Source organism: Arachis stenosperma, chromosome 2 (assembly GCF_014773155.1).
Source record: "Arachis stenosperma cultivar V10309 chromosome 2, arast.V10309.gnm1.PFL2, whole genome shotgun sequence".
In the NCBI taxonomy this organism is placed as follows: Eukaryota; Viridiplantae; Streptophyta; class Magnoliopsida; order Fabales; family Fabaceae; genus Arachis; species Arachis stenosperma.
The window spans coordinates 97,024,426-97,045,954 of NC_080378.1; the positions used below are offsets into that span (position 1 = coordinate 97,024,426).

General features: G+C 30.9%; 1 protein-coding gene across 2 annotated transcripts; it reads right to left on the reverse strand.

The window, feature by feature from the left end:
* Window positions 1-10,019: 10,019 nt before the first annotated feature.
* Window positions 10,020-14,372, reverse strand: LOC130961231 (pentatricopeptide repeat-containing protein At3g18970). Of its 2 annotated transcripts, XM_057886987.1 has the most exons (4): window positions 13,725-14,371; window positions 12,892-13,013; window positions 11,843-11,973; window positions 10,020-11,737 (listed from the first exon to the last, which is right to left on the reverse strand). In XM_057886987.1, exon 4 carries the CDS (start codon window positions 11,675-11,677, stop codon window positions 10,229-10,231), a length of 1,449 nt encoding a protein of 482 aa, XP_057742970.1. In that variant the 5' UTR covers window positions 11,678-11,737; window positions 11,843-11,973; window positions 12,892-13,013; window positions 13,725-14,371; the 3' UTR covers window positions 10,020-10,228. The 2 variants fall into 2 exon arrangements, with proteins under 2 accessions (XP_057742970.1, XP_057742971.1); XM_057886988.1 differs by lacking the exon at window positions 11,843-11,973 and having other exon boundaries at window positions 13,725-14,372.
* Between the last annotated feature and the right edge of the window lie 7,157 nt (window positions 14,373-21,529).

The window sequence follows — 21,529 nt, forward strand, 5'->3', positions numbered from 1 at the left end:
AAGATTGGTGGACCATTTTTTTGTGTGAGTGCTTATTATTACTTATATGTCAAGGATCATTGAAGTGAAACTCAAATTTCATGATTCATTATGATTACTCAAGGATTGCTCTCATAACATATGATCTGATGAGGCGCAGAAACTTCCATTCTTCAACTCATTTCCATACCAGAAATTCTTATGCCGTTTTGGAGGGACATATATATTGGGTTAATCCTAGTAAGTGTTTAAATTAGTGGTAGATTATATTGTAAACAATTATATATTTGAGATCTAAAATATCTTTTTTCTAAAGATATTTTTAGTAATTAAAATTTAATCCATATAATCGATTAAATCGTGTTATTTTTGTCAAAATTAGGTTAGACAAATTAATTTGACCAAAAAAATAGTGAATCAAATTTTGACTAGTCTAAATATTATTTTTTTTATAAAAAATTATTACAATACCTTTATTATAGAAAACTATTATATATATTAATTTTGAAAATCTTAAATTTTAGTAATTTACTTGTCGTCATAAGATTAGGATTTAGAGTTTTCAATATATATATATATATATATATATATATATATATATATATATATATATATATATATATGTATGTATTTATTTTAGTTATTTTCTATAATAAGGGTATTATAATCATTTTTTATAAAAAAATAAATTTAAACTGGTTCAAGATTTGATTCACCATCTTTTCGATCAAATTAATTTGTCTAGCCTAATTTTAACAAAAATAACACAGTTTAATCGATTATATATTCTAAATTTTAATTATTATTAAACATCTTTGAAAAAAAGACTTTTTAAATGTTTTTATCTGAGTAGCTCCCATATATTATCTATCTTAATTGTCGTAACAAAAATCATACATACACATAAAAAATAATCACCAAATTAGTAATTATATATTTATGTATATTATATATAAAAATTCACTGTAAACTGTTTACATATATATTTGTTTTTATGTAAAGGTGTTAATTAAAATATGTTAGATAACAATTGTCAAATTATCTAACAGTTTTTAATTAACAACTTCACATACATAAAAACAATTACATATAAATTTTTACATGTTTAACTCATTTTTAATATACATTTTATATTTTATCATTTAATAACCACATAAAAGGCTTTTTGTGTTGTTGGATCACCCTTAGAAACGGGAGAGATTTTGAAAAAGAATAAATAAGAGAATATAAAATAAGAATATATCACATGATTAATGGATCTCTCATTTTTTTGGTAATACTAAGGAGATAAAAAAAGTAGTCAGAGCTTGTCTTATTTAGCATTCATTAATTATCGTAACAATTAATGAATGCTAAATAAAAAAAATTATGGCTGTTTTTGACTGATTTTCTTTGGTTCCGTTTTTTTATAGGTTCATTCTTTGTAATGCTCACATTTACTACTATAACATGTGTTTGAAGGAGAAACTTAAAAGTCCCAAAATCATTTCAGTGGAATAATGTAGTTGTTCGTTGGAGAATTTAAGAAATTATTAATGTTATTCACTAACATTTAGTGCTTTATTAATGAAATTACTTGCACGTAATTGAAGTATATTTAATCGGTTTTACTGGAGATTAACTTTTCTTTAACTACCAATCAACAAGTTCTAAATAAGTAAAGATTAAAGAGAAAGAAAGAAGTATTTAAAGGAAGAGAAAGATGTCTTAGTTCTCAATTTTTTTTCCCTCTCTTATTTAACATGTGTGCTTTTTCAAGAGAAATTATAACTATTTATTTTCATTTCTTTTTTGTTTATCACTTACAAATCTTATAAAATTTGTGGTTGTGATATGTAATTTATTATTAAGGTCGGAGTATGCAAGGATTTCTTATTTACTGATTATTTTAAAAGAATTTGTTAAGAGAATACATTATTAAATTGGTTAATTTTCGTATAATGAAGAAATAAATATTTAATGTGTTTCTAATGTATTTGTCGTTTATCTTGACAAGAGAACAATCTTATTTCCTTGTAAATTCTTGTAATCACACATTCAGTATCAAAGACCTGTACCTATGACAGATGATGTAATTTGGCATGTTAAAACTATAAAATCTTGCGCGCTCTGTTTTTGAAAAATTTGAAGTTTACCTAATATTTTAGAAAAATACTAAAAAACTATCAGAATTTATTATTAAGTGCACGGTTATAAATTTATAATGGAGATAAATCACTATGCAAATTAAATCATAATGAAAAAATGATATTATAGTTAGTTTGAGTTAGTTGCAATTGAAGCCTGTTTAATTTGTAAGTAATAACATAATTTGTAACTTTCCTTGCAAGGTTTTCCCTAATATTAAAGCTTTTTTATTGTTATAAAAAGCTCAATGCTGGTTGTTCCAACAAATTGATGAGTAGTGAAAAAGACAAGAGATCCTATCAAAGGCTAACATAACAACTAGTTCGGTTAGGACTAAAACAAAGAAAAGAAAAGATAACTTCAACCTCAAGAATTGTATTAATGTCTTTGGTTCTCTATATGTTGCGTTTGTGACCATCACAAGTTCAGCATAGTCATTTTAATTAGAAAAGGCTCCATTTCAAAAGTTTCGAATGTAGAGAGTTAGTGGTTTATGGTCATTAATTTATTGAATGAATTGAACATGGATGATTGTTCTCGCTTCTATTAAATGTGCATCTTGGTCACGAAGAACAGCAACATATCGCGAATTGCAACAAGGCTGTGAAGCTGATAAATGAGAGACCAACTTGTACTTTTTTTTTTTTTTTGCTGAAATTTGAATATCAAACTGGAAGGAATAAATAGAGGGTTCTCTCAACTCAAATTTGAAGTAATTACTAATTTTAGTGATTATTTAGCTTGCATAAAAATATGAAAAAAAATGAGGAGACAATGAAATATTTGTACAATGTATACAATGGAGGTTTAGAGAGTATTAGAGATATAACTATTAGTGTTATTAGCTGAAATTTTTGGAATGAATGGTATCATCACATAGTATTAAAACTCTAGATTCGAAAGTTCAAAAGTTTAATCTTTGGTAAATCCCAAAGTCAGTTTAATCTTTTGGAAGATGTTTATTATCCCTAATACTCGAATGGTTATTCTAGATAATATGGCTAACTCAATAGTCCATTGTTTTCCTAACAAGATCCTAAAAATATCTCTACGTGAAGGTGATAATTAAAATATTAACACGTATTATATTAAATAATTTAGTTAAATATCGAACCACCTAATAGTTTATAATTATTATCTTTACACATGTGAATATTCACTTTAATTTTTATGTATGGAAATGTAATTTTCGAACGATCAAGGCACTCATATTTTTTTCGTTTATTTAAAAAATAAATAAATAAAAGTATGATAACTCGTAATGCACCTATCTTAGCAGAGATGATTTTTCGACTAATGATTTAATTTGGTCCCTCGAATTTCAGGAATAACTCAATCTAATTCTTTAAATTTTAATTAATCTAAATAGTCTCTAAATATGATGCTTGAATAATTCAAATATTACAATTATGAAAGGACAGTCTCTAATTCTAAATATTACAATCTTATAACATTCATCTGTACTATACATTTACACACAACACTAGGGTAGCGTTTGGTGGAGAGACAGAGACAGAAAGACTGAGACTGAGAGATAGAGACTAAGAGACAGGGATTGAAACAAATCTCAGTATTTTGTTTGGTGCAAAATGAGAGACAGGAATTGAAATAAGAATGAAACTCTAATTTAATTTGCATAAAGGGCAAAATTGGAATTAATTAATTGAAATGAAAGTATTTTAGGTATAAAATGTTATTAAAGTTTCAGTCTCCATCTCTAAAAATTTCAGTCTCTTGTGTCCCTACTTTTTGGAGGTACTGAAATACTGAAATTTTGGAGACAGAGACAGAAATTTTAGTACAAGTCTCTGAACTAACAAACATAATACTGAATCTCAATCTCTCAGTCTCTGTCTCAATACCTGAAAACAAACGCTACCTAGAGGTTCTTATAAAAAACAAGTACAACTTTATTACAAGATAGTGAATGCGCCAAGGTTGAAAAACCAAAAAATGTAACATTTTCAGGTCTGACAGAATTAGTGGAAGATTTAATTGAAATAAACAAAATAAATTAAAAAATTACTTGTTACCAAATTAGCTGCTCTTGGAAGTTGGAAGCTTGTGAAATACTAGAAATATTCACCGCACAATTAGGAACTTTAATTAAAACAAATGATACTCCAAAATAGCCTTTAATGATAAATTGAGTAATTCACCTAAAGAAATAAAATGAAATCTAATATTATTTGAATGTCTTAAATCAAATAAGATTACATAGATGTACTTATTCTATATTAATCGAAGTTATTAAACTCGATTTAAATTATTCCATATAAATTGAATTGACGTAAACTTTTAGTAAATCGAATGAATGAGTATTGAATTAGAATAAAACCTAGTAAATCAAAATAACTATATTCGATTTACTAGTGGAGTCACATTGGAAAGTTTCAACCCATGATAAATCGAATGAAACTGCTTTTGATTTACTTCGAATTATTAAGACCAAGTAAATCGAGTTTAAAAGATTCGATTTACCAAGCAGGACGAGCAATGCGAATCGAATTAAGAATGGCAAAATTTTTCGAGACGTGGAGATTCCTGTGGAGACTACCTCGAATAAAGATCCAATTGTAAAAATTTTTTCACATGGATGGGGACGGGGACAAAATTTTCTTGAGACAGGCACAAAAACCTAAGCAAAGATCCTCACCCCGTCTTCGTTAATTTTCGAAATTCATAAATTTACTTAATTGTTCTTAATAGTTTTTCTCATATATGTTTTTTAGTCATTTCACATATCATATATAGAGAAAGAGAGAAAGAAACCCAAAATTTCTAATCCTCACTTTCATAACTCTTCTTCAATTCATAGATCCCTAGCGTTCGTTCATACTTCATCCAACCTCTCTACGGCATCCCCTCGCCACTCTCCCGTGTCACCGCATTGTCACCCCTCACCGTTCAATCACCCTCACTGCGTAGTTCTCTATATTCGTGGTGTTTCTTTCCATAACTCTGTTGTCGTATTTATTCTCCTCTCTGCTACCGCTTTCCTCACCTCGTCCAGTGCTTTGTATTGTGGCTCGCCGTGGCGTCCCCCATTGCGTCATTTGAAAGAAGTCACCGTTTAAATTTTTTATATAAAATCTTGCTATTTTTGTATAGGATGAATATTTTTAACTTTATTTCTATGAAAATTAATAATTAGTCAAAACTAACAGAAAAATAGGGAAACGAGTCCCTACGAGAAATAGAATCCTGTAGAAAATGGGGATGGGAAGCAATATTTTCCCATGGCAGAAAACAGAAATGGAAGCAAATTTAGGGGCGAGAATGGAGAATCCCGTCTTGCCCCGTTAACATCCTAAATCGAATTCTCTTAATTCGATTTAGAATACGAGTCTAAAGTTATAATATTAACCGTTTGGGGTATTAATATTATTTTTTATTTTTATTTTTTGAGTTCAATTATAAAATTAATAATTTTTAGTAATTATCAATCAATTTTTTAATTATATTGTTATTATAAAGTTTAAATATTAAACTTTAAATTCTAATTTCTAATTTAAATTATGAATTTTAATTCAAACTCTAAATTCAATCTCTAAAATTAGAGGATTAAAAAGTAATTTTATAATATAACTTTTTATTATTTTTAATCGGTACTTTTATCTATTAGTTTAATTTTTTTAGTTTAATAATTCAATAATATATTTTAAATTTATACTTTTAAATATTACTAGTTAATTAATAATAAAAAATAATAAATTTTACTCAATATATGTGAACTACTAAATGATAAAAAAATAGAAATCAATTCAAAATTTTTATTCTTACATTTTTTAAGCAGGCAGATTATATATAAACACTCATTAATTAAAAAGATTTATTGAGTATTCATTAATTAAAAAGATTTAATGAATACTCATTAATTAAATCTTCTAATGAGTATTCGTTAATTAAAAAGATTTAATGAATTTTTATATTTTTAGTAGTTTACATACATTGAGAATACTAGAAGATAGATAAAATTTATTATTTTTTATTATTAATTAGTTAACAATATTTAAAAGTGTAGATTTAAAATATATTATTAAATTATTAAACTAAAAGAATTGGACTAATAAATAAAAATATCGATTAAACCAATAAAGAACTGGATGATAAAATTACTTTTTCATCCTCTAATTTTGGAGATTGAATTTAGAATTTAAATTAAAATGCTAAGAAGTTAGAATTTAAAGTTTAATATTTAAACTTTACAATAACAATATAATTAAAAAAATTAATTAGTATTTATTAAAAATTATTAATTTTTTAATTGAACTCAAAAAATAAAAAAATAAAAATATAATATTAATATCTCAAACTGTCTAATATTATATACCTTAGACTTATACATTGACTCATTTTATTTAGTAAATAGAATCTATTAGACTCAATTCACTTGGTCTTAGTAATTCGAAGTAAATTAAAGCAGTTTCATTCGATTTATCAAGAGCTGAAACTTTCCTGGCCAATGTGACTAGTTCCACTAGTAAATTGAATTAGTCACTTAGATTTTTTAGATTTTGTTCTAATTTGATGTTTGTTCATTCGATTTACTAGATATTTATGTAAGTCGAATGTGCTCAATTTGATTTACATAAAATAACTCATGTTTAATAATCTTATTTGATCTTGAACATTGAAGTAATAATGGATTTCATTTTATATTTTTAGGTAAATTACTCTAATAAATTAATTTTTATTTTTTAAAATATTAGATAAATTAATCTCTAATAAAAATAAAAACAATAAACTAGTTTCTAACATTTTAAAAAAATTAATCCTCAATCTTTTAAAAAGAATACGGTTGGATTAAATGGTTAGGGATTCGTATTTATGAAAAAAATTACTCTGAACAACCATTAGAAAGAATTAATTATTAAAAAAATTTTTAATATTAAAATTATTAAAAAAATCAATGTTTATAATATTTAAAAAAATTAAATTTTTTTATAAAGATATATATATATATTCTTAATTATTTTTTATTTATTTTTCGTAATTTTTATAGTAATAAATTTTATTTCTCCTAAAATTTTGACTATCTTTATAATGATTTATTTATTTTTATTTTTTATTTTTTATTTATACAGTCTTCCATCATTTCTTCTTCTCACGAGGGTATACTGAATTACTAATTAAATGTGATACTTAGATTTTCAATCAAATATATAACATATAATTTTGTAATATTTTAAATTTTAATAATAATTTTAAATGTATTATCTCGTCAAAAATAATACTTTTTAAATTTATTATAGATGTATATAACTAACCACATATTTAAATATTTTTTGCAACTAAATCTAATCAAATTAGTCTAAATTCAACAAAAGTCATTTTTATCATACCAGCGTATACACATGTGCGCTTCAATAACGCAAAATATATCATTTTTTGTCTTCGTCTTCTCTTTCTCCTTCTCTTTCTCCTCCTCCTCCTTCTTTCAAATTTGCGCACGTAGATTCTTCTTCTTCTCCTCTTTCGTTATCGTCATCACCAACAACACCAACATGTTGCTAACATCTTTATTAGTTATAACTTTTTCTGGTGCCGTCATTAAATAACTTCGGTTCATTTTTTAGTTTATTTTGGTTCATTTGTGAATTAATTTCAGTTTACTTGTGTGTTAATTGAAGTTCACCTAATGCTGCTGATAACTATTGATCAAATTTTTTATTTCTTAAGTAATTTTGGTTCATTTCTTAGTTTATTTGAGATTCATTTTGATTCAGAAATGAATTCGATGTGTTTGTGTTAATTGAAGTTCACTTGATACTGCTGATAAGTATTGACCAAATATTTTAGCAAAGAAGAATAAAAATTATTTATTATCACTTTATTCAATTGCATTAAATTCTACTCTATTCCATTCAATTAGTTCAAATTTAAACAAGTAGTAAAAAAAACTCAATTATAAAAAAATACATCAAATTCATTTATGGAATCAAATGAACTTCAATTAAACTAAGAAATGAACTAATATTATTAAAGGAATAAAAAATTTGGTTAATACTTATTAGTAGCATCAAGTGAACCTCAATTAGCACACAAATGAACCGAAATTAGTTCAGAGATTTGAACAAATAGTCAAAAAGACTCAATCACCAACAAAAACATATCGAATTTATTTCTGGATTTAAATGAACCGAAATTAGTTAAGGAATAAAAAATTTGGTCAATACTTATCAACAGCATTAAATGAACCTCAATCAACACACAAATGAACCAAAATAAATTAAAAAATAAACCAAAATTATTTAATGATGGCATCCGAAAAAATCAAAATTAATAAAAATATTTGTAAAATGTTGGTAATATTGGTGATGATGATAACAAAAAAGAAAAAGAAGAAGAAGAAGCCGCAACATTGGAGAAGAACCTACGTACGTGAATTTGGAAGAAAAAAAAAGAGGAGAAGAATGGAAGAAGAACTCGTGTGCGCAAATTTGGAAGAAGAAGAACTTGTGTGTGCGAATTTAGAAAAGAAAAAGAAGAGGAGAAGAAAGAAAAAAAAACACAGAAAGAGAAGGAAAAAGAGAAGGAAGCACGTGATTAAAAAAAATGTTATAAGATTAGACTTGATTAAATATTTTGGTTAGATATAAAACTTTATTGATAATTAAAATCACCTTAAAAAAGCTCTGATACTATCTTAAATTTTAAATTTAAAATACGTATCACGAATCTCAAATTGTAAGATAATAAACTTAACCAATTCTGTATTAATTTTTGCGTTAACCTGTTAATTTAAATCCATGGTCATAACCATTATTAATCGAAAAAGAAAATACACAATAGTACAGACAGGACAAAAATAAATCTTTCATACATAGATAAAATCATAATGTGTGTATCACTCTTAATTATTTAACTGGAAAAAATAAATAATAATAACAACAATTGAAGGCTATATAAGCAGAAGAACTTAGTGCATTTGAATTCGTATAGCGTTTGAATTCGTGTAGCGTTCTTCCAAGGTCACTCTAAACTCAACCTTGTGTTGAATGGTGCCTTCTTAAATGCTCTTCTTCTCCAAGGTTGCCAAGAGTGTGGAATCACAACCACCTTCTTTTGTTCTTCAAAATCGCATAAATGAAAAAAAATAAAATAATAAATAATTATGAAGATGATCCAAAATTCAGAAATAAAGATATATTTAGTTCTTTATAAAAAAGTTTGATTCTTCTTTTTAAATATTATAAACATTAATCTTTTTTAATAATTTTGGTATTAGAAGTCCTTTTTAATAATTAAATCTTCCTAATCGTTTTTTAAAATATTTTTTTATTTATTTAGTATTCTAAAAAATCAAAATCCAAGTTGTCAAATTTTTGTTAAGAATTAATATATCCAATATAAAAATTTAGAGACTAATTCGAAATATTACTCACGTAGTCACGTTAAACTAATATACCGGAACAAAGAATAGACCTACCACAAAAAATTGAAAATAAATGTTATACATGAAATCCAAATTTTCAAATAAAGAATGACCACTTAAATTACAGAAGTGGAGAACTTTTTGTGTTATATGCAAAGAACAGAATTAATAATAAGTTGTAATAACTAATAAGTGTTGACAATGTACAACAGCTATCAGAACAATTAAAAAGTGGCTAAAGATTATCAATATTTATGAATTAAGATTTGAGTTGTACTTTAATATTTTTTTTCATTTTGTTTTCTCCTTTTTTTTTATTTGCTATATGGTTTCATCTTGAGCTCAATACAATTTCACTATCAGAAGTGTTGAAATGTGTTGATCACATTATTATCCTAACTATCTAATATCTCAAAATTATGATGATCCTGTCAATATTATCATTTTCATTCTATCCCCCTCTGAAAAATGTAAATAACCATATAATTAACTAATTATGCTTTTATTTGGCACTATCACTGCTACATTGATAGGAGATAGTAATACTTAACCAATAAAACGTAAGAAAATGTTACTAATGATCGTACTCTTTACAAGTAGAACCATGAACCAAAACTAATCGTTAAAGACATTGAAAGAGTTCCTCTTTTCTTTATCTTCATTCTAGGTTAATGCCAACTACTCCATATTGGTTGACCAAAAAGTTCTCATTGTTACTAACAACGTTGTTGTATCAATGTTATATTACAAGGTAGCCATGTTAACGGTTTGAACAGAGCTAGAACCACTTCTGTTCCAAACACTCCTGGCTTTCATGCCTTTCCTTATGGTCTCAACATCATTCCACCTTTCGGCTGAAGCATAAACGTTTGAAAGAGCGACATAATCCTCGCTTGTCGAAGTCACATTTGGACAAGTCTCCTCTTTTAACTGCAGAAGAAACTTACCCACCTTCTCTCCCATCACAATGTCCCCATGAATCTTGCAAGCTGCAAGCAAACTCCTCCAAATAACAGAATCAGGACTAATTGGCATCCCCAAGGCAAAATCATAAGCTTCTGTTAACTGTCCGGCTCGTCCAAGAAGGTCAACAATGCAACCATAGTGTTGTATCCGAGGTGTCACTCCGAACACTCTCTTCATATCGTGGAACAATTGAAGGCCTTCTTCTACAAGCCTAGCATGACAACAAGCTGAAAACAAACTTGCAAAAGTTGCTTCATTCGGCTTAACACCATAAGCTCCCATTTTATAGAAAATCTCCAAGGCTTGTCTTCCTTTCCCATGTATGGCTAGGCCAGTAGTCATCGCTGTCCAAGTCAATACATTCTTCACATTCATTTGCCAGAAGACGGATAAGGCACTGTTCAGACATCCGCATTTCGCATACATATCCACCATACCAGTTCCTATAAACACATCATATTCAGGACTATACCCTGTTTTTCCTACAAAGCCATGTATGCAGGCCCCAATGTCTATAATTCCCATTTGAGAAGCTGCTGAAAGAACACAAACTATGGTAGTATCTGTTGGCTTAACACCACTAGGATCCACCACCATGTTGCAAAATAAAGACAACGCAGCAGCAGCATGATCCTCATTTCCTTCTTTCATGGAACAATAACCTGTTATCATAGCATTCCAAGTGACAACACTTCTTTCTGGCATTTCATCGAACATCCTTCTGGCAGATTTAATATCTTTGTGGCTAGCATAAAAATGTATCTTTGTAGTCTGAACCAAAATATCTGATTCAATCCCATGTTTTACTATAAGGGCATGTAATTGTCTACCTAACCATAATGATGAAACCAAGGGAGAGCGAGCGCAGGCTCCAAGAACAAAATTGTAAGTATAATCATTGAAAACCATGGCTCCCCTTGAAAACTCATTTTGGAAAGTAGTAATGGACTCCTCGGGTTGAACACATCTAATCAAAGTATTGAAGAGAAACAAGTCTGGCTTGTCAAAATGCCGGAACACTAAATGTGCATTATTAGCAACATGTTTGAATGGCGATTCGCAATAATGTTCAATTAACTTGGCCAATAAGGAAGGAGATTTGATGCCATTGGTGATTAACTGGGCATGAAGTTCCTTCACATGGTTGGTGAATTTGGGTAAAGAATACAACAAAGGAACACAGCTATGCCTTGGAAGGAAAGTCAACATGAGGGAATTGCAACCCATAAAGGAGGATTATGAGTCCTTGGATGAAGAAATTGTTTTTCACCTTAAAACCCATGCAATCTGCCAAAAATTCAGGTTGAGTTGTTCAGTTTTATTAAAGCTGGCATTTATACTTTAATTTATTGATTTCATGCCAACAATCAACAAAATATACCAATTTCATACCTAGAGCGGAGTAAGCTTATAGGTAAGTTATTTCCAAGGATGTGATCATAGTTGTCAGAACCGAACCAGTCACACTACTGGTCACTAGTTCAACCGGTGGGTTACTAGTTGAACTGGCTAATCCGGTCGTACTTAAATAAAAATATAAAATAGTCAAAAACTTAAAATTAAATTTTGAAATATATATCTTCACCAACATTAACAACAATCAAGTCTCAATTTCTACTACGAAAATAGACATATTATTGGTCAATACTACAATAATATCTTAATTTGACACAATAATAATGACAATCAATTAGGCAATTAGTAATCAATTCCAACTAAGCAATTAACAATCACATTGCAGCAATGGAGCCTATTAACAATTAACAATTAATCAATTAGGCAATTAACAATCAATTTTAACAGTCTATTATCAACTAACAATCAATTCTAACAGAGCCTATTATCTAATTCTAATTACACTATCACATTGACAATCAATTAGGCAATTAGCAATCAATTCCAATTAGGCAATTAACAATCACATTGTAGCAACAAAGCCTATTAATAATTAACAATAAATTAAAGGCAATCAACAATCAACTCTAACAATGGAATTTCAGGGCCCTCAAAACTAAAATTGAAAATAAGGTGCATTCCTATTATTTTTAATAGCAGAATCATAATATCATAACCACAAAGTAAAACTAAATAACTAAATATCAATCTCCAAACATTTTCTTTCCAAATTCAAAATTAGCAAACCAACACATCCGCAATCGGCAGGATAACTAAATTAGTAATTAGCAAACTTCCCATTCAACAAATTCAAGTCTCATCATAAATTCATAACCAAACAATCAGTCCATTACATTACATGCATAGCACCATATAATATTAGAGTAAACAAACACAAAATTTTTGGTGACTAAACACACAAAATTAACTAACTGTTTCTAACTAAATCATTTTGATCACGTTAAAAACTAAATTAACCAAATCACAATTTTTTTTATGAACAACAGATTAAAAACGAAAAAAGTAAGCAAGAAAAATTAAGTAACCTTCGGTGGTCTTCCAACAAGCAGAGACGCAAGGCAGCGCGCAGGCAGCAACAACCACCGATGACGAGGAACGAGCAGCAACAACCACCCAAGAGACGGAGGGAGGCGCGGCGAGGAGGAAGCTGTAATGAGTAAAATATAGGCCAAGGCCCAATTAGGATAGTTTCATTAGTGATTGATTTACTATAAATAGATATAGTAGAAATGTAATAGAAAAAAACCAGGAATTGAGTAATGTGTAGTCTTTCTTCTTTGAAATTCCATCAATGGAATTATTCTCTCCCTCTTAATTCTTCCTAATTTCCCTCTGATTGACTTCCTTATTCCTAAATCCTTCCCCTTACAATGGTGCTTTCATTGGGCACCATTTTTCCTTTTTTTTTTATAGTGGTTTAGCGATCTCACCTCCAAGGGTACAAATTGGAAGTGTAGATGCGTATTTTACTACTTTTTTGTCTTATACTCAAAGAGTGAATTGGAATTATGCTGCAACATTGAAGACATTTCTTAATGGATTGGAAACTTACATCCATAGAGAAATTATCTTTGATGATCCTAAAACCCTTTGGGATGCATTTTATTTAGCAAAATTTTATGAAGAAAGATGGAAAAATCCGTTTGCAGAAAATTCAAAGCCAAAATTACCCTCTCACAACCACCAGATTCAGATCCAAAAACGTTTCTCAACAGAAATTCCATATCAATCACAATTTCAAATTTCAGATTCAGAATTTCCAGCAAAAATCCAAATCCAGGGCTCCATCGTAGAACAACAGAAAAGCCTTCAACAGAACACAAAATTAGAAGCAGAAATCAAGGTCAAGCGACAGAACCTCTGAACGCTGGCGGTCGTACGGGGTGGAGAACAGAACCAGTTGAGGAGGACGACAACATCCACGACGGCAGAACCACTCGGAGCAGTGGCGGCAGGCTCAGCAAGGCCAACAGTGGCGCCGGGGAAGGTGGATGACACAGATCTATTGGATCGGGAACCGACACCAAAGCCGCCTTGCAGGTTTACGGACGCGGTGGTCAGAGGCGGAGCAGCTACAAGAAAGCCCGCACCAGAACCAAGACCGCGGAAGACGAACGACGCGGTGGTAGCAAGCGGCGCCTCCGCGAAGGGAAAGCTCGCGCCGACCCGAGTTGACGAAGCGGCGAAGGTTAGAAGAGGCGTTCTGTTCCGTTGTTCTCTCTCAATCGTGGCCAAGCCACCACCACTCACGGTGGCGGTTTTTCCATGGGACCGGGAGCGTAGATGCGGCACAGAGAAGAAGCGGGACGAGGTGTTGTCTCCGTGGGTGGCGATGGACCAAGCAGCAGCACAGGAGCCTACCCAGGCAAAGCAGACGGCGGAGATGAGTGGTGGCTGTTTTGGGATGGTGCCCTCTCTTCTCAAGTGCAGCACGAGACTGAGAAAGCAGAGCATGAGGACCTGTTCCTTCCTCAAGGGTTGGGCCTTTCTCCAATTTGCCAAGCCCAATTTACCTCAACAAGAGTCAAATCACATCAACAAATAGATTTAGCCCTACAAAAAAATATTTTAAACAGATGGAAGGCCTAAATTTTTTTAAACATTAGAATCCTAAGGCTTTTTTATTGAAAAAAATAAAAAAAATTATTTTTCTAAATACGCACGGCTCTAAAAAATTTTTAAAATGCGCAGCTCCATCTTAGATCCATTACCCACGAAGTGGATTAGGGGTGTCAAAAATTCCCAGCAGGCGGGGATCCCCGCGGGGACCGCCCCAAATGGGGCCCCGATGGTGGGGAATTTTTCCCGTGGGGATGGGGATGGGGAGCAAAATTCCCCCGAGACAGGCGCGGGGACCCGAGCGGGGATCTCCACCCCATCCCTGATAATTCCCCGAATTGTTAAACTTACTTAAATACTCTTACTTTATTTCTAACATAGGGGGTATTTTAGTAATTTCACCCATTAAAAAACCTTAACCCTATATTCCCTTCTCACCTTTGTTGATGCGTCCTCTCTAACTCTCTATTCCCATCCAAACCCCAACTCTCCAGACTCCAGTCACTCACTCACTCTCTACTTTGTTCAAACTTCAAAACCCCCACAGCTAGCCACCGGCCACTCTTGCGCCATCACCCTAGCACTTCACCGCGTCGTTCTCTCTCTCAGGCACGGCGTCCTTCTCCTCTCCACTTCTGCATCTGTGTTTGCTTCCATTCTCGTCACTGTATGTTAACATATTTGTCTCTATTGTTTAACAGAGAACATGGAGATGTTTGTTGGAAGTTTTATGCCGACAATGAAAGAATATTTGATGTTAAAGATTTTGTTTTATTGCTTTCTTTATAATGGAAGTTGCATTTTAAGATTTTATTTTATGGACTATGATTTGCTATGTTGTATTTCTGGACTTATAATCTTAGATAAGATACGTTTGTGTGTTGTAATAATTTTTTTAGTTTGTTTTTTTGTTTTTTTGATATTTTTTACTATAATTTTCATATGAATGTTAAACATAGGGAGATGGGGAATGGGGCCCCGCGGGGAACGCGGGGAATGCGGGGAACGGAGATGGGGACAATTATCCCCCCATGACGGGGAATGGGGCGGGGACGGGGATTAATTCTGGGGGCAGAAACGGGGAGTAGGGAAGCATCCCCCGCCCCCGCCCCGCCCTATTGACATCCCTAAAGTGGATATACACTTCAACTCAGTTTTAATGTCCACAAAATGGGTCAAATTTCCATTTCTTAAATAGCGCCCACAAAATAGACTTTTCAAGACCGGCGTCCACGAATTGGACTATGACAATGGTGATACATACGAAATAAAACTAGAAAAATATTGGCACCTAGATTTTATTTTATGACAAAATCTAATTATATATAAATTATATATAAACTATGAAACTTTAGAATATATATATATATATATATATAATATATATATATATATATATAAAGTTTAAGACATGTAAAGTTGGATCTAACGAAGGAAACACATTTTTCATCTATTTAAAAAAGAAGCATATAATATCATTTGATGAGCGCTACTTCATTATTGGTATTTTAAATTTAACACATACTAATTTACTTTCAATAATTACTATTCGCATTTAAGTAAAAATCCAATTTAAATGAAATATTGTTAAATACTAATATTTTTCCTAAACTCAATAAATGGGACATTATTGGTATTTTAAATTTAACACATACTAATTTACTTTCAATAATTACTATTCGCATTTAAGTAAAAATCTAATTTAAATGAAATATTGTTAAATACTAATATTTTTTCTAAACTCAATAAATGGAACAGGCCTTACAATGTCTCAGTAATGGCATCAGCAAAAAGAGATGTATTTTATTTTTTATTTATTTTAACAATAAAAAAATTATATTATACAATTTTTATAATTTTATATACTCATACAATCAATATTTAAGGTCAAAGCTTGTGTTTTTGTGTTTCAGAAGATAAATAAATTATAACATCGTAAGAACAAAGATAAAAAAGATAAGACAATTTTGGCAATTTTTATTAAAATTAATTTTGATAAAATAAATATTGTTTGAATAATATTAGTTAAAATCACTTATAGATAAATAATTAATTACTAAAAAATATAATATTAAATTATAATATTATTTTTTTAAGTATATTTATTTTTTAATATTTTTATAGTATTTTATTTTAGTATATTATAATTTTTTATTATTATAATAAAAATTAATATTTATTTATGAAATTAAAAATAACATATAAAATTAACAATTTTTTAAGTATTTTTTTGTAGTAAAAATTAATATTTATTTATTAAATTAAAAATAATATATAAAATAACATAGTACACTTTTTATGTATTTTTAATACTCTTATTTTTAATACTCTTCTTAAGTATTCTTAATAATCTTATGTTTATTATTAACCTTAATCAATTAGTCAAAATTACTGTTCAAACAACTTAATCAATTAAATTAATTATTAACCTTAATTAATTATTATGTAATGTTTTATATTATGTTGTTTAATTTTGTATTATCATTGAAATTAATGCGCAGATACATCTTTATTGTTATAAAATAAAAACTAGGTGTCAATATTTCTCTGCTTCCATTTCGCGTGTATTACCATTGTCATGGCCAATTTGTGGATGCTGGCATGAAATACCCATTTCGTGGGCACTATTTAGGAAATGGAAATCTAGTCCATTTCGTGGACATTAAAGCTGAGTTAGAGTGTATATCCATTTCGTGCGTGATGGACTTGAGATGGAGCTGCGCATTTTGGAGATTATCTGCAACCGTGCGTATTTAGAGAAATAATCTTTTTTCTTTATTTATTTCAATAAAAAAGCCAGAATTCTAGAGGTAATTTTTTATTTTAGATAGTAGAATAGAAATAGGTAAAAAATATTACTTTAGGATTAATTGTTACTCTTATTAATTGTAATTAGGGTTTATAATTTTTTTCACAACCTTGAAGACAAAATTGTCGTTAAGGAGAATGTAATATAATGAGTAAATTATAGGTCAAGCCTCAATTAGGATAGCTTCATTAGTAATTGGTTTACTATAAATAGATATAGTTGAAATGTAATAGAGAAAAACTAGGAATTGAGTAATGTGTAGTCTTTCTTCTTTGAAATTCCATCAATGGAATTATTCTCTCCCTCTTAATTCTTCTTAATTTTCCTTTAATTGATTAATTCTTCTTTATTCCTAAATTTTTTTCCCTTACAGAAGCACAGCTCGAGCAGAGACGCGACGAGGGAAAGAGGCGAGGGAGGCGCACGGCGAGACGCAAGAAGCCGAGCAGAGACAGAGGAGAAAGGCGGGGGTGGTGGGTGCAGTGATAGCGAGGACTGGCAACGACACGGGCTAACAAGCAAGAAGCAGTGAAGCACAACTCGAGCAAACACGGAGGCAAGAGATGCGGGAGTAGCCGAGCTCATACAGAGGAGAGAGGCGCGTCGACGGCAGCCAACATGCGGTGGCGGTGATGTCGAGGTGAGCTCCCAGCGACCAGCTCTGTGGTGTGTGTGTGCCATTAGGAACGGAGAGAAGAGAGTGATTGAGAGAGGTGGGATGGGGTGGGCTTTGGAGTTCAGACTAGGGCTTTCCTTTTTTTAAGAGCTCCACTAAGGAATGTAGCTAAGAGATTTTTTATTTAAATTAAATAAATATATAAATTACAGAAATACATAAATTGTAAGGTATTTATAAAAATGTGTATGCGTACACATCACGGATGTTGAAGAGTATAATCAAAATTGAGTATATCTCGGCGTCTGAGACTCCGTGTTGTGACCGGATGATGTCGAGACATATCTTCGGTGCACCCGGGATATGTGTTACAGGAGAGATTGAGAACTGAGCACCTGAGATATGTAAAAATTCAGAAAGGGGTCTCAGCATCCGAGATAAACATAATTCCCTAGTTTTCACCTCAGCATCCAAGATATAGCCAATGGTGTAATTTGGGTCTCAACACCTGGGATATGTGTATTATGGTTTAGGTGTTTCTGCAACCAAGATATGTTGGAGAATAACTCTATTTATAGAGCCCATCTCACAACCATCCATCACAATTCACAAATCAATCTTTTCTTCCTCTTCTTTTCATTTTGTTCTGATAGAGAATAATAAATTTTTGTTGTTGTGATTTATTCCAATGGGATAGTCAAACACAGTGATGAAGGAGTGATTTTTGAGTCTGATAAGACTATAATGTTACGCACCAATCGGGTTGATACCCTACATGCGTTAAAGACGGTCATGCTGAGTAATATGGGGGAAATAGGTACTAAGAAAGTTGGGCGGATTGTATATAGATTTCTACACGCGCTTCTGAACGGTAGATTTATCAACAGGTTGTTTTGGATTAATGGGGATCAGCATATGAGGTAATGTTTGACATACATGCACGGCTAATGCCACAACATGTTCGATATACATGCGCTAAAGCCTTTGTCTTCGAGTCCCATCTCTCTTTGTCGGGGTCACATCCTTCCCCCCTCGCTGTCACTTTCCTTCCTCCCTGGTTGTCGGTAAGCACTATTGCTTCAATTTGTGTTGTTGCTGATTTTCTGAGAGAAAGTGTAGCCATTATTTTAGGAAGATAGGAACTTGTAACTTTGAAACTGAAGAAGATGCTTCAAATGTTCCACACCCATAAACACATTATAGATTACAAGTGATTTTTCTAAAATAATAGTTGATAGTTAATTTAAATGATTTTATTGATTTTTTTCTGAGTTAATTTGTTTGAGTTAATTTTGTTGATGGAGTTCTGAGTTGAGGTTTATGATTGATTTGAATGTTGTTGTTAATTTTGTATTCTGAGGCAGGATTTGTTCTTGAAATAATTCTAAATTTAGTTTGGATTTTATTTTGTTTAGTTATTCTGTTTTTGAATTCTCTTGGATTTGGATGTTGAGTTTTTTTTTTTATTTTGGATTTTGAACTTTTGATGTTAAATACTTTATTAGAAGTCTGTTAAATTTGTTGTGATTCTGAATTCTATTGCTGATAGTTTGAATTTCTATATAAGTTTGTGTTTTTCATTATTGCTGATTATTAGAAATTATTGTTAAAAATTTTTATTCTAAATTTTTGTTGCTGGTGTGATGAGTATTGTTATTGATTACTTGATTAGTGATTACTTTATTAGAATTTAGAAGTTATTTAAAAAAATTATTTTGTGAATTTTTAATGATAAAATATGAACAAGTTATTATATAAAATTACAAAATTTTGAATTTTATTAGTTAAGAAATCATTGAATTTGAATATTTAATTAAACCAATTGAACTTGGTTAAAGTTTTAAACCATTAAACCAGAAACTCCACCAGTTTATTGATCGATTTGGTTTTTACAACCTTAGCTTACCTCGTGAAAGGAATGCCACACATACCATAGCCTAGCAACGTCTTTTGTTATGTATTGCGCTAATAAAAGGGGTCATTTACATTAATAAACTGAATGGAGTTTAAAATTATACAGATGTCCTAAATCAATTTTTGTTACATGCCTGTCCTAAAATATTTCTATGTAAATCGAATCAATTGGATTTGATTTAGCTATAATAGTAGTAAATTAGATCAACTAGATTCGATGTACTATATATATGCTGCAGAAGTAGTAAATCGAATCTAGTTAATTCGATTTACTACTTCTGCAGCATATATACTATTTATCCATCTTATTGATGTCTTTTACTACTTAGTAAATTTCAATAAGCTATATAAGTAGTAAATCGGATCCAAATAACTCGATTTACATAGAAATATTCTAGGATTTAGGATGTCTGTGTAATTTTATACCCTATTTAATTTATTAGTAGAAATTATCCTAATTTATACAAACTAGAATTCAGGAGGAATCATCACCGACGTGAAATTTTTTGGGATTTTGGAGTTTTCTCTAAAATAAAAAACAGGAAACACATGGAAGGTGATCTACGTTCTCCTAGTATTATCAGTTGTTTCTCAGCTATGCATGGTTAGAGAAGTGGGTAAAGTCAAGGAGAGTGGGTGAGTTACTTGCTGACCACTCTCCTCCTTCTCCCTTTTTCTCCCCATCTTACCCTTTCTTTACTTTTTTCTCTAAAACTCAGATGCCCTTTCTTCATCCAATTTTGAAACCTTGCGGTCCCAATATTTTCTCTCTCTAGTTCTTATTTTGATGATTTTTTTGACTCAATCCTCTTTTGGCTTTGGAGGATAAATATTCGTGAAGAAACGGTGAGCAAAAATGTCATTGGAATTGAGAGGTGGCCAGCGAGATTCTTGATGTCCCTGCACGAAGGACCTGAATTAGTGTCGTTTCGCCGAATCCTCTTGGCTCGGAACTTATTCAACTCAACAGAAACAATAATTCCTATTCAGAGTTGGATTTCGACAGTTTGATTCTTGTAGTGAAAAGTAGTGTCTTGCCCGGAGGCGAGAGTTCAACTAAGAGGCGCAAGATGAACGACGATAGAGTAGTCTCCCGATTCTTGAGTACTCACCTTCTGCCATCATCGCCATGCCCTGTGGTGCTGCTGTTACTGGCACTGTAATGGGCTTTTTCTTCGGCGTGTCTGAACGAGATCACGAGCACCAGCGTGGCGAAGCAATTTGGAAGGTTTCTCTCTGTCGCTCTCTCTTTCTCTTTCTCTCTCTTGTTCTCTCACCTTACTCCCAAACCCTAACTCTTCAACCCGATTTTTTTCCTTCCAGATTGTATTTCTCTTTAATCTTTGCCATTTCTTCCTTTACTGTTCTGAGATCACCAATCGCTATAATCCCCACCCATAATCCTAATCGTATCTAGTCAAATTCGTCGTTTGAGAGCACAATGATGGTAACGATGCTAGTGGAATTCAGAACAAGTGACGCTCTATGGAACCTCAGCAAGCTAGTTGACACATTCTAATCAAAGATCTCAACCGGCGTCCCCCTCATGTACGGATTTTCTCGATCCCTACTTCTGAATTTTTTATCTTTTTGTTTTGGGGTTTTCAGCTGTGTTTTCTTTGCCCAGGGTTTGAGTTGTTTTATTTTATAAACGTTAACTTATATCAAGGCTAATAATTGTCAGTTGCATCCTGATTCCATTGAATGGGTTTTTTTTCTTGTGGGAGTTGCTATTTAGTTCTATTTTGTGTTTGAATTACGTATT